General features: G+C 36.1%; 1 protein-coding gene across 2 annotated transcripts in view; it reads left to right on the top strand.

Moving 5' to 3' along the window:
* The window catches only part of tp53i11a (tumor protein p53 inducible protein 11a), a 27966-nt gene extending 15261 nt beyond the window's left edge, over positions 1 to 12705 (top strand). For both annotated transcript variants that reach the window (XM_082150442.1, XM_082150441.1), the window contains 5 exons: positions 6430 to 6488; positions 6721 to 6769; positions 7090 to 7180; positions 9137 to 9238; positions 10369 to 12705. In XM_082150442.1, coding sequence (XP_082006568.1) covers positions 6430 to 6488; positions 6721 to 6769; positions 7090 to 7180; positions 9137 to 9238; positions 10369 to 10502 — 435 coding nt within the window. In that variant the 3' untranslated portion in view covers positions 10503 to 12705. The remainder of the gene's footprint in view (positions 1 to 6429; positions 6489 to 6720; positions 6770 to 7089; positions 7181 to 9136; positions 9239 to 10368) is intronic.
* Positions 12706 to 12932: the final 227 nt, after the last annotated feature.

The raw sequence follows: 12932 nt of genomic DNA, 5'->3' as shown, positions 1-12932 counted from the left end.
GCGCCTGCGCAAAAACAGAAGTTTCATCTGCAGCAAAAAAAATCTATTAAAAAAACGAAAAAAAGGGAGATCTTTAGGTTCTGTAGTTCAAACTAGCTACAAATTACTGTTGCTTGCTTACCTCCAGTTCGTGTTGCAAAATGGATTAACCATTACCCACGTCTTCCAAGCCACCTGCGATGTACACTTTGCCTCTTTTATTAATTTGTTAAACAATATTTTTGAAATAAAGCTATTTTTAATTTTCATTGATGAATTATTGCAGTGTTCGGACATATTATAGACTGTTAATAATTAATTATATGCCTATAATTCATTATAATCGACCTAAATGTTTTAGACAATTTTCAATGAGGAGGAGTAAGCTTCTATGTAATATTTTATTATCCTCACAGCGCGTTGGTTTTGCGGTGATGCGCTGAAATTATTGCGTGGCAATTTAATTATAACAGCTTATCACTTTAATAATAAAAGTAGCCTTCCCTAATTATAATAATAATAATAATACAATATTACTAATAATAATTTAATACATAAATTGGAAATGCTAAATCATCTTGATATTGATATCTGATGCTTGTTTTGACTATCTCTGGATACATAATATTGTCTATAGGCGCAACCCGGCACGAGGGTTTATCGCGCTGATTTGCGCATATTTCACATAGTGTGAGCAGTGAAGTCGCAGTATAGTGTGAGCACATAAATCCTGAGCTTTGGCTTTACATCGCATGCGATCTACTCGTTCAGTGTGAGTAGGTACCTTGCTGAAATCGCACAGTATAAGCCCGCCTTTAGCCATGTTCCTAACATGCAGACAAATGTGGCACTCAACAAACCTAGCCAGTTGAGGTATTTCATGTGTTCTAGCTCAAGAAAACCTGGTGCAACTAATAAAGCCCTTGATTAGTTGCATCAGGTGTGCTTGAGACAACACCAGTTTTGCAGATTTGTGCTGTTTTGAGGGATTCTGTTCAGGGGGTTGGATATTTTTGAGACTGCAGAGGTCATTAAAGGTTGCATTTTCAGTTGAATTTGGGGAAACCACTTGAAATATTTGTTGTGTTGAGCTATTTCAATTACATTTGTTTGATTTGTTCATTGCAAACAGCTGAAAGTCTGTACATTTTGCCAATAAACCTGATTTGAAATGGTGGTTGAATAATTTCAATTACAACTGTATGTATGTATGTATGTATGTATATATCTTATTCATATGCTCTTTCATTCAACAGCAACCACAATCAAAAAGTATTTAATTTAATTTATTTATTAATTAATTGAATAATAATAAACATTTTGTTATTATTAATAATTATATTAATAATTAATATAGTATTTTATTAAGTAAAACATTATTATTATTATTATTATTATTATTATTTAAATAATAGTAATATAAATTGAATATACAAATATTATTTTTGGATTGTTGGATTCTAGCTGACTGTTTTCTGTTTTCTGAGATGCTGCTGTTTATCATTTATAGATTTCTGTTGAAAGGAATTTATAAATTATAGAATATATTGTGTTCAGAGCTCTCTTGCTATATGGGAGGTAGGAATACATCACTCACAAACCACAAATTTATTGTGCATTAGGAACACACCTGCTATGGGGGAGGTGGCTGACTTGATGAGTTGTGGCACCGTGTGGAACGCCAGCTCTGATTTAGGACACTAATTGTCCCCATACACTCATCCTGAAGCCAGTGTGCAGTCATGTTGCACGACTATGAATAAGGGATGTGCGCAACGACTCATTTTATAATAATAATAATAATTCATTACATTTATATAGCGCTTTTGTCGGCACTCAAAGTGCTTTACATAGAAGGGGGGAATCTCCTCAACCACCACCAATGTGCAGCATCCACTTGGATGATGCGACGGCAGCCATATTGCGCCAGAACGCCCACCACACACCAGCTTACTGGTGGAGAGGAGACAGTGATGAAGCCAATCAGTATATGAGGATGATTAGGAGGCCATGATCGACAGGGGCCACTGGGCAAATTTGGCCAGGATGCCGGGGTTACACCACCGAAAGACATCCTGGGATTTTTAATGACCACAGAGAGTCAGGACCTCGGTTTTACGTCTCATCCGAAGGACAAATGTTATTAACATTTAAACTGAAATTTTGCAACCGACTAGTCGACTTTTAATATTTTTTGTTGATATAGCAACTGTTCAGGTGCCAAGTAATTTTCATTCATAATGTTAAAATGTAATATTGTATTATTGTCGCTCTTAACCGGTAGTATAACAAGCCTATAAGCATGCTTAATGGTTATATACTAGTTTGACATTACATGTGTAGGCTTACAAAATACTCCCTCACTTTGCTCATCTTCCGAGTGGACATTTCTCTGAACCTTCCGCGAGTTCCACAGAGAAAACAAACACATGCAAAATCGGAGGTAAAATTCAATGATTTGTTCCCGCTCCAGAAATACACTACTCAATACACTACTCAAAATAATATATTAATTTTAAAATGTAACATTAACATGACGGTAATTTAAACGTAGCCTTTGTATAAATAAAAAGGAAAACATTAAATGTGCAAAACAAAATGAAACCGACTCTCACATACCAAATATGAATACCCCACAATGAAAGCTTATTTGCACCACTTCCCATCTCACGCTCAGCACTATTAAAACATATGGGGCTTTGAGGTAGTCCACATGAAACATGGGCGGCACTCAGACACAGCTGCCCTTTCCGCCCCTGCAATGTGCATCAATCCTTGGGTAGGGTCACAGAGAAAGATCTAAGAGAACATCCATTAAGGGGCAGTCGCCCATCACACTCTGTTTCAACAGAGATGGCTCAGCTAGCACCATAATGGCTGGAGATGTATGCATGAATCCAGCTCCACATGAGCTTTCAAGAGATGCTACGGTATATTAATAAATCAGCAGTTTCACCAGTCAAAGTAGATCTTTTGAGTACAACATTTTTCTGAGCAATTTAAATTCATTTGTGGTACAAAATGATTTTGCTCTTCCATTTACTATTTGAAGACTTGCACACTCATGATCATGATTTTCTGTTTATCATACCTAATATGGGGCATGATGTATTAGAAGTACTCTGTTTAATTTCTCCATTAGTTTGTCACTTAAATAAGCAGTTGCTGCGATCCTGTGGTCAGATTAACATACTGTGTAGAAGGGGTGCAACGGATCACAACACTCATGGGTCAGATCATATTAAGTTTTTTGAGTCATGGATCGGATCTATCAGGGAGAGACAATCGGTATCTTCCGATCATTGTTTTTTTGTTTAACAGCTTTTCGGAATTGCTAAAACAAAACTCTGTTCTCTGAACCAAATTCTCAATGGCCTAAACCAAATACATGCTCTGGATGCTGTGTTCACCATTTTTCTTATGTAGTGTCTAATGAATGATCTGTAGTTTTTATAAATTGACTGATGTGTGTTTGATCTGAAAGCTTTGTTTGATTTTGCCAGAAGAGTCAGGGGTTTTGTGAATGTAGTTTGAAGATTTGGCTTGGTTTAATATTGTGAGAAAATGGGTCACGGTATCAAAACCTTTTTAATAAAAACAAAACAAGAATATGGCTTGATTTTTTTTGTTTTCATGTTCAGGGATAGAAAATGCATAAAGAGCTTAAATATTCGGTCTCTACATGTGAGCCGGAATGAAATGCTGATTGCTGATTGGTCAACTAAACATCAAAACGTGCCATCATCAGTTGTTCCTCTGTTCCTTGCAACAGAATAATAGTCATCCGCTGCTAGTTGTACGGATTCTTAAAGCTTTTATTGCAACTACATTTCATCTCATTCTCATCAAACAACTGGAGTAACACTTGACCGGTTTAAAATCCCTTGAATGTTTAAATTGGCATAACTTAAAATGTGCAAATTATAAACTTTAATTTACAGTTAATCCACGTCAGATGCGTGGCAAACCGTGTGGCCAGGTCTGGATCAATACGATCCGTTACACCCAAACTGTTTTATCATCTGCCATTACAGGTCTTATGAGAAAACAGAGTACTCCCTGTTCCCAGCAGTTGTTGAGATGTGTTAATCCCCTCAGAAACAACCAGAGCGAGGTGTCGATTGAGTGGTGGTCTCCATAGAACATGACATGCTCTTGTTTTCGGTGCGACATGCTTTCTGAACACCATATCTCTGTGAACACTTTTCTCCTGAGAGCATTCAATGACCTGCTGTACTAGCTGTTTTCTAAATACAGCAGCATTTGTTCATAGTATACATTTTTTGGCAATTTCATGAATGAATTGCAGTATATGTTCATGGTCTAATATTACAATAAGCGAAACCTATAGAACGGAACCTTTACAAAACAATAACAGCTGATGTCAGCTCGTCTGTGACATCAGTTTTACTCTAAGCCATTATTACTGTTTAGGCACTCCTGAGAGGCTTAAACAGACGCTGTGAGATACGCCCTCATACAAACACACACCATGTACTAGGGTACACAGATATTTTTTCTTTAAAGGGGCCTACCACAGCAAGAAAGAAGCATTAGGACTAAAGAAAGTACAATTACATGCAGTCCACATGTTTGCACTGATCAGGGCCGCATTCTGCAGCCCACAGCAGTCACTTTCCATCAGTCCCGCTCACCTTCCTCGATCACATTCTTGCTTCCCTCTATGAAATGACCTTTGCCCAAGAGTTCAGCTTCCCATCAGAAACGGATCAGGTTTTCATCAACACTAAATTACCCACGCTGCGGAGGCTTTTAGTGCAGAATGGCGGAGAGGGAGACGGATAGATCCCTCTCTTTTAGGGTGGGAGAAGAAAGAGAGAGCTTGCATGTTTAATGGCCATTAGGGTGTATTGTTTTTTTTTTAGGCATGGAAGCCACGCACATCATTTTGAGATGGAAATGGAAAGGAGCGAGGTAACAATAATTGTGCTAATTTCTTATAGAGCACATCAAAGTAAGGGAAAGGCCTGTTTATGTGTTTCAAAGATAAGTAAATGGACATTGTTACTGTAAAATTAGCCTACTAATTTCCCACTGCACATTAGACCCTTCTATAAGCCTGCACCCCATGGTTAGTATTGCTGGATCTGACAAGCTTTCCTGTTAGTACTTTCACTGCTGTTGATAACATCTAGATTAGCTTTGAATTTAAATATACAATTATATATAGGTTTCATCATCTGGCATATGCTGCTAACTATCGAGATATACTGAACTAACGCTGGACGAGCACAAGTTTGTTAAAAAATATGGCAGATGGCTACAGTTTTCCCGGGGAAGGATTGGCCAGTTAACGTTTTTAAGACCAGGCTTAGCGAAAGGTCCACTGCCCTTCTTATCTTAACCACCTGTTTCCTTTTGGCCACAAAATATACACTACACTACTGTTTGGGTCAGAACGATTTTTTTTATATTAAATGAGTACTTTTATTCAGTAAGGATGCATTAAACTGATCAAAAGTTACAGTAAAGTAACATTTTAGGATGTTACTAAAGATTTCAATTTCAAATGCTGTTCTTAAACTTTTTATTAAAAAAATCCTGAATTTTTTTTTTTTTACCATGGTTCCCCAAGCATATTAAGCAGCACAACTGTTTTCAACATTGATAGTAATAAGAAATATGTCTTAAGCACTAAATCAGAATATAAAAATATTGACACTGAGGACTGGAGTAATGATGCTGAAAATTCAGCTTTGCCATCACAGAGTAAATTACTTTTTAAAATATTTTAAAATAGAAAACATTTATTTTAAATTGTAATAATATTTCACAATATTACTGTTTGTTTTGTATTTTTATCAAATAAATGCAGCCTTGGCGAGCATCATTTTGAGTTGGTTCCTTTAGAGCTTTAGCACTCTTTTAAACAGCATTCTCCTACAAAATCCCCTGTCACTTATAGAATGATAAGAGTTAGGCTACCCAAACAAAGCATTATATTGTACCACCTTCCACATCCTTATCTGTGTGTGTCTGATTCTGTCTGAAGGAGCGGTGCTCCCCTGTGGCCCACAGCCTGGATTACGAACACAAAGCCATCATTGTGAAACCACCTAGCCTGCTGTCAAAATACACATATTAAATCAGAACAAAACTCAAACTTTCCTATCACTCCCTCCAGATGCTACACCAAACTTTCCATATTTACAAAATAAATGTGTCCCTCTACATGGACCATTCAGTCTTGGCAGGCGTCTGCTATCAGCAAATTTGATAATCCCACTTTCTTAGGCCTGTTTTCCTAAATTTGACATTTTCCTTCCATGGGCCTGTATTTTAGTGCGCCACCTTGCTCTAGTATATTATAGTAGTAGTATATGAATGAATAGTATATTAATGTGTCTTATTAATTATTACATTTCTAAAAATAAATTAGTAAACTGACTAAATGTTACATGCTGATATTGATAAATTCTCATTTTGCAGATCAGTCAGATGTTGGGTAATGAGATGAAGTTTGCTGTACGTGAGCCCATTGGTCTCCGGTAAGACTTTAAACATGATCAGTCTCTTCACATCAGACCACTGACTTCAAGCTTGTCTCTGTCTTTACGTGTGACATCAAACACCCTACTAATTTAATTGCTCCAATTTTCTTTTTTTCTTTTTTTTTGTTGTTGTTGTTGCAAATCCTTAAAGGTTTTGATTGTGGCTCATTTGTGTCTTATTAGAGGCCAGTTGGTTTGATGTGTAATGTCTTTCATTCTCTCATTACAGGATTTGGCTCCTCATCTCTGCAGTGCTGTTCACATCAGCATCCTTAATGGTGAGCAGTTACTTCAAAATAGTTCATGCTCCAAAATGAAGCAATGCTCAGTGTTTTGTGTAATTATTTGTGCTACTGTACAATAGATTTTCTTTTAAAAGAAATGAATGCTTTTATTCAGCAAGAATGCATTAAATTGATCAAAAGTGACAGAAAAGACATTTATAACATTACAAATAATGTTACAATTAATTTTTTTATTTATAATTGACATTTCTCATTTCACTGTCATCTTGAAGGGATTTTTGCAGCTTTAATGCCTCGACCTAGAGGTCCCATAACATTACAGTCATTATGTGACCACGTTCTCTGTGTTGTAGGCCCTGGCTTTCCCCAACCAGCTCTACGAGATTATATTTGAGCTCACCACCACCAGGATCTCCATCAGGCTCTTCGGCGGAGCCCTTCTATGTATGTTCAGGGTTTTTTTAACTACACACATGAACATATACATTTCCATGTAACATAGAGAAACAAACACAAGAACAAAAACAAACAAATAAACAAAAAATGCTTCACAGTATTTTACATTGATATTCAGTACCACCTCTTTTCTTAGTCTTCTATTAACACCTTTTCCAACTCCAACACGTTTTAAGAACAATCTGAAATGTCCCCAAACTCTATCAAAAACTGTATATTTATCCTTTAAAATATAAGTTATCTTTTCCATTGACGTATTTGTTACCATTTCTTTTAGCAAATGTACTATATTTGGTGCTCAAATACTTTTCCAGTTTAAAGAAATGAGCCGTATATATAAATAAAATAAAAAAGTAAAGGTGACAGCAGAATGTTAACATCAAGGATGTTCTCTATCATTTCTTTCACACCTTTCCAGAAATCCTTCTTCACACTCCATATGCAATGATATATAGTCACCTTACACTCACTGCATCTCAAGCAAGTGTCAGTGACATTTTCATTATATGTATGCAATACAACTGTAGTTATATAAATCTGCATATACGTTCAGGTTTAATTGGATAAGGTTAAAGATTACGTCTCCTCATTATAGACTATATATGAAACAGAACATATATACAGGGGTTAAAATGGTGACTGATGAGTGCACAGCTGAACGTGATTAATGTCCGTGACAACAAATGAGTGACGTAGGCAGGTGATGACAAAACATAATGAGTCCAAACTAACCTGAATATGACAAAAGGGATATTAAATGCACGCTTCTCCACATATGATTGTCAATGTAGCATATGTGCACTTCTTTACACTTAAGCTTTTTCCACTCTCAATTTACGCATAGCAAATGCTTAATGTAAACACATTTGTGCAAATCTGTCTCCCACTCACAGGAAATATTCATGACTAGATGAGCTATTCACTGCCAGATTAGTATGATTTCACGAGATATGAATATTTTATGCCTCGGTTTAAAAAATGGATGAGTCCATACAATTCCATTTAGCCACATATAGGGCAGGGCTTTCAGAGTGCTGGGAAGTGCTATTGCACTAGAACTAGTAATGACCCCCTGCTGGTCCCAGGAAGCTTCACAACAACAGCACATGCCAGGCACACCCCGTGCTTGAGCTTACAGTCAGCCGTAGGAGGTCCTGTATTATAAAAGATTGCAAGGGTGGCTTATGGGTATGTGAAAGAGTTTTGTGGAAATAAAATCCCTCCTATGCCCTTATTTCATTATGAACAGCAGCCTATTTGTCTTTTCTCCATAATAGCATAACGCAGCCTCTAATTCAGCATAAAGAAGTTTCCCGCCCCAATTTGTTTAGATTCCAGCCCTCACCAGTGGGTGATAAAATATTATGCTAATGTGATTATTACATACATTATCTATGAATGCTCAGTAGTAGGGTGCTGCAGTAGAGCCCTGAAGGCTTTGCTGTGTGCACACATGATGTTAGTATACAAATTTCAAATGGGCTGTATTTTGCGGTCAGACCCCTCACTGAGCTCCAGTGGTCTTTATACAGTGTGACACCTGGTTTAGCTCACAAACAATTCATACCCCTGTGGCGTTGCAAGGTGTGAGTGTTCTTCTGTCAGATCAATGGCCAGTTGAGTGGTGGGAATTACTCAAGCAAGGCTGGAAAAATAGCGCTGGCAGATGGCACTTGGCAGGGTTGAAGAAACAGCTACCCTCCTTGTCATCCATATCCGCAGTGTGGGAGGAGATCAGAAGGACTCTGCACCTTTCCCTGAACAGAATCAGAACCCACACCGGCATCGGTCCTCTGATCTTGGGCCAGATTTCACGTTTTTTAATTCCGAGCATGAGTGCTTGGGTTTGAGGAGATTCCGCATTATATTTAATAGATGAGCCCCTTTTATTGTTTCTACCTGACTTAGGATGAACTGACTCTGAGTGTTTCCTCTTCCCAACAGGTATCTCATTAATCCTGTGGAATGGCTTGTACACACCGGAAAAGGTCATCATTCAATGGACGCTACTTACAGAAGCGTGTTACTTCGGGGTGCAATTTCTAGGTGAGAGAGGGATTTTCTTTTTCTGAGAACAGTGGGCAGACAGTGCTAAGGGGGCAGACCCATAATTAAGGGACATTTAGAGTGGAGAAAATGTTATTTAGGCCACTTCAGAATGATTAGCAGGGCTCAATGATGAGATTTTTTTTATATGGTATATTTGTTTAAATATATATTTTTTTTATGTATTTTTTTTATGTGCCAGAAAAAAAAATCTTAATATTTACTTAATATGTATGTTTTATTTATTTATTTATTTGTATTAATATTATATTTACTAGCAAGGACTTTCATTAGCATTAATAATATTAAATTAAACAGCAATTATGTGGCTACATAAGCTGTACATTTATAAACACTTACTGGAAAACAATGCAAAGCATTACAGATTGGTTCATAATTGTAACCCATTCTCCAGATGCTTCCAAGCCTATCAGAAGTTGATCAAATCTGGCTTGAAACACTAGGCCATTCTTATTGTTGAGTCCTGGTTAGCAGAGAAGGTCTGGAATACTCTTAGTTCTTAAGGCTGTACTGCCCTCTTATGGCAACCAGCTCTCTTAAAAATACAATCCAAGCATAGGGTTCAAATTAACCAATAAACTCCTTACTTTGTGCTAAATATAAATTGAGGAGAGTGATCACACTTACTGTATTTAAGACTGTCACATAATAAAAAGCCAATGGGTTGAAGGTGATGCTTGTTTTTTTGTCTTGAAGCTCTAATTAAGTCTGACTGTAATTATTTTTTTGCCAAAAAAATAAAAAATAATAAAATTTCTTTAAAAACAAAACAAAAAGGCCAAATGACAAAAGAACTGATTCTAATGTTTGTGACATATAGCCTATGGTACATTCATCTATACTGGTACAATCATCTCGTGGTAGATTCCGATTTTTTGATTGATTGATAGATTTTTTTTGTCCATTCCATTCTACCCTTTATGGCATTGTTTTACCAATGTTAAAGCATGTATTTCCATAAGAGGGCAGTGTATCATTGTCTCTGCAAATATTTTTACCAGTTAAATAGGTTTCTGAATTCAGTTTGGCACCATTTTGCTAGATGTCTATATAAGACTACTACTTTGTCTGACTTTGCCAATTAGTCTCTATACACATTTTTTCCTCAGTGACATCCATCACTCTCTTGGAGATGGGCACAATGTGCAACGGTGCAATCATTCTTCTTGTTAGTGAAGCCTTCTTCCTCTCCATCACCTTGAGTTACTATCATCACCTTGGCCGGCGCTCCAAAAAGATGTGAGGGAGGCCAGCTACCATGTGTTCACCAATCTGACAAAATCTTGTGTTAGATGGGTGGGTTTGAATAGCACTATTGCCTGGACCAAATGAATTTACACTTGACTGAAAATCAACCTCTGTTTGTGGGAAATTTCCATTTTATGTAAGCACAGTATCAGGGTTATTAATCTCATTAGATCCAGAGGGCCTTAGATCTTGACTTTTGTTACATTAAGTTCACAACAGTGGCTATAATCATCTGACAGCTTACCTGTTTGTAAAAGCTTTTTCTGAGAGTATATATTGTATGAAGGGTTGATGTATGGCACATACCGTGTGTGTGTGTGTGTGTGTGTGTGTGTGTGTGTGTGTGTGTGTGTGTGTGTGTGTGTGTGTGAAACAAGGAATAGCATACATACAAAATTAAAATAGGCCTACATTAAAATTTGAATGTATTGAAGAACTAAAATTGTTACATTTACATGTAGTTACTAACATTTCTAATTAATTCACTTTTCAATTTACCTCCATAATTCATATGAATTACAAGTTTTAAAATTCCAAAGTGATAAACATTACAAAGTAAAGCCTTTTCAAATACATTAGTTTTGAATTTGGACTCCCAACAGTACATTTTGTGATATGAAAAAAAAAAAAAAAACGGATGTAGGATTAAATGGTATTTAAAGTGTGTATTTCAGAAAATACCTTATTAACTTTGCAGTTGTATTTATTACCGTCTTTGACAAATCCAGCTATTTGTGGCTTCAAACAAAGAATTTCTGCCACTGCTAATTCAGGCGTAATTATTTTGTTACTTTTTCTGCTTAACATATTCCTAATGGACATTTACACAACAGGTACTAAAGTAAATAGTGTAATTTATTAATTTAGCGCAACTCCTCTTTTATTACGGATTAAGAGATAACAGAATCATTTTTTTCTCATGTTTTCTCGGACTCGTTGTATGATCTGCATGTTACTCATGGTTTAACTTTTACAAATGTAACTATTAAAGGGACAGTTCACCCCAAAATTGAAGTGCACTATCTACTCTCATTTTGTTCCAAAACGTATGATTATCTATCATCTGTGGAGTAAAAAAGGAGTATTCAAGTCTGAATTCATATGATGGTTCCTGCGTGTCTCATCATCGACAGCAAACGTCAGAGAATTTACTTTTTGTTTGAACTCTTTTTAAAAACTATCATTATGCACAACAATAGTACATTTTAGAATTGTATTTAGTAAGATATACTTTATGCCTTTAGTGATCCTTGCATGAAGTCAACAATGCAGATCAGCAGTAGCTTTAAAATGTAGCACTTTCATAAATATAAAATATGTCAGTAAAATATATAGTCAGTGATTAAAACTTCTGTTCAACTTCCACATAAAGTGTTTATTTAAAACAAAAATGTTAGCATGTTGAAATTCTATTCTATTTATTCTCCTCTTATAGTCACAATAATGTAGCCATAATTGAGAATGTTGCAGCTCTTTTATCACACCACCAACATCAGCTAAATTTTATTGCGATAAATAATAGATAAATGATTATTCTATAATTAGATATAGCAGGTGTCATTCCTATTAGTATGCTTCCATCAATGAACTGTCATTTGAGATGTGACCAGTCACATTTCCCTTCCATAGATCTCAGATGCTGCTTCCAGTAAAACACAAATGGCTTTGTTCCAAAGGGAAATCAAAGGATTATATATATATATATATATATATATATATATGCGTTGGAGATAGCTAGATAGTATTTTAGGTGTTTGTTAAGAGGTGGTCTGATTAACCAATTTCATAATTTGATATTAACTGCATAACTTCAGAAGTAAACTGCTGTTTGTTTATTTATACTGTGCATCTCTCTTTTAATGAACTGTTTAGTAATTCTCTGTTAACTAGCAAGACAATGGAATGGACCATGATTTGATTGTCAAGTCAAAGCACAGTTAATGATTATACAGTAGATTTAGGTCACTTTTTGCTCTGTAAATATTTGAATGATTAAGGAATGTGTAACACTTCTTAAACGTCTGTAAACGTGCACCTTTTTTTTTGTATTTTGTTTTTGTTATGGACAAAGATGATTACTGTCAGTTTTACAATCTTTGCTTAAGTTTCTTATACACACGTTTGGTTTTACAGTTACTTTTTGTACAGTGAATGTGCTTAATTAATAAATCTGTAAAGTTTTTCAAATGCAAAAAGTATTCTTGAATCCTGGTCTGATTTCTTCCCACAGGAGCATTGATTCTGTTCCATATGGTGTTGAAAGCTTCGATCAGAAGCAGTTTGAAAGTTTTAAAATCCGGTGAGGTCTTGTATGTATTATCACACACATACCCTAAAAGCATATTGAGGCCACTGAACTTTTGCTGAACGTGTGGTAGGATATATGTCCGCTGGCCTCACGGAAGTGCAGTCCTACAAAGCCTTG

This window comes from Leuciscus leuciscus (genome assembly GCF_965113295.1).
Source record: "Leuciscus leuciscus genome assembly, chromosome: 2".
Classification (NCBI taxonomy): Eukaryota; Metazoa; Chordata; class Actinopteri; order Cypriniformes; family Leuciscidae; genus Leuciscus; species Leuciscus leuciscus.
Note: the sequence above shows the minus strand (reverse complement) of the source record. Positions and strands in the feature narration are given on the sequence as shown.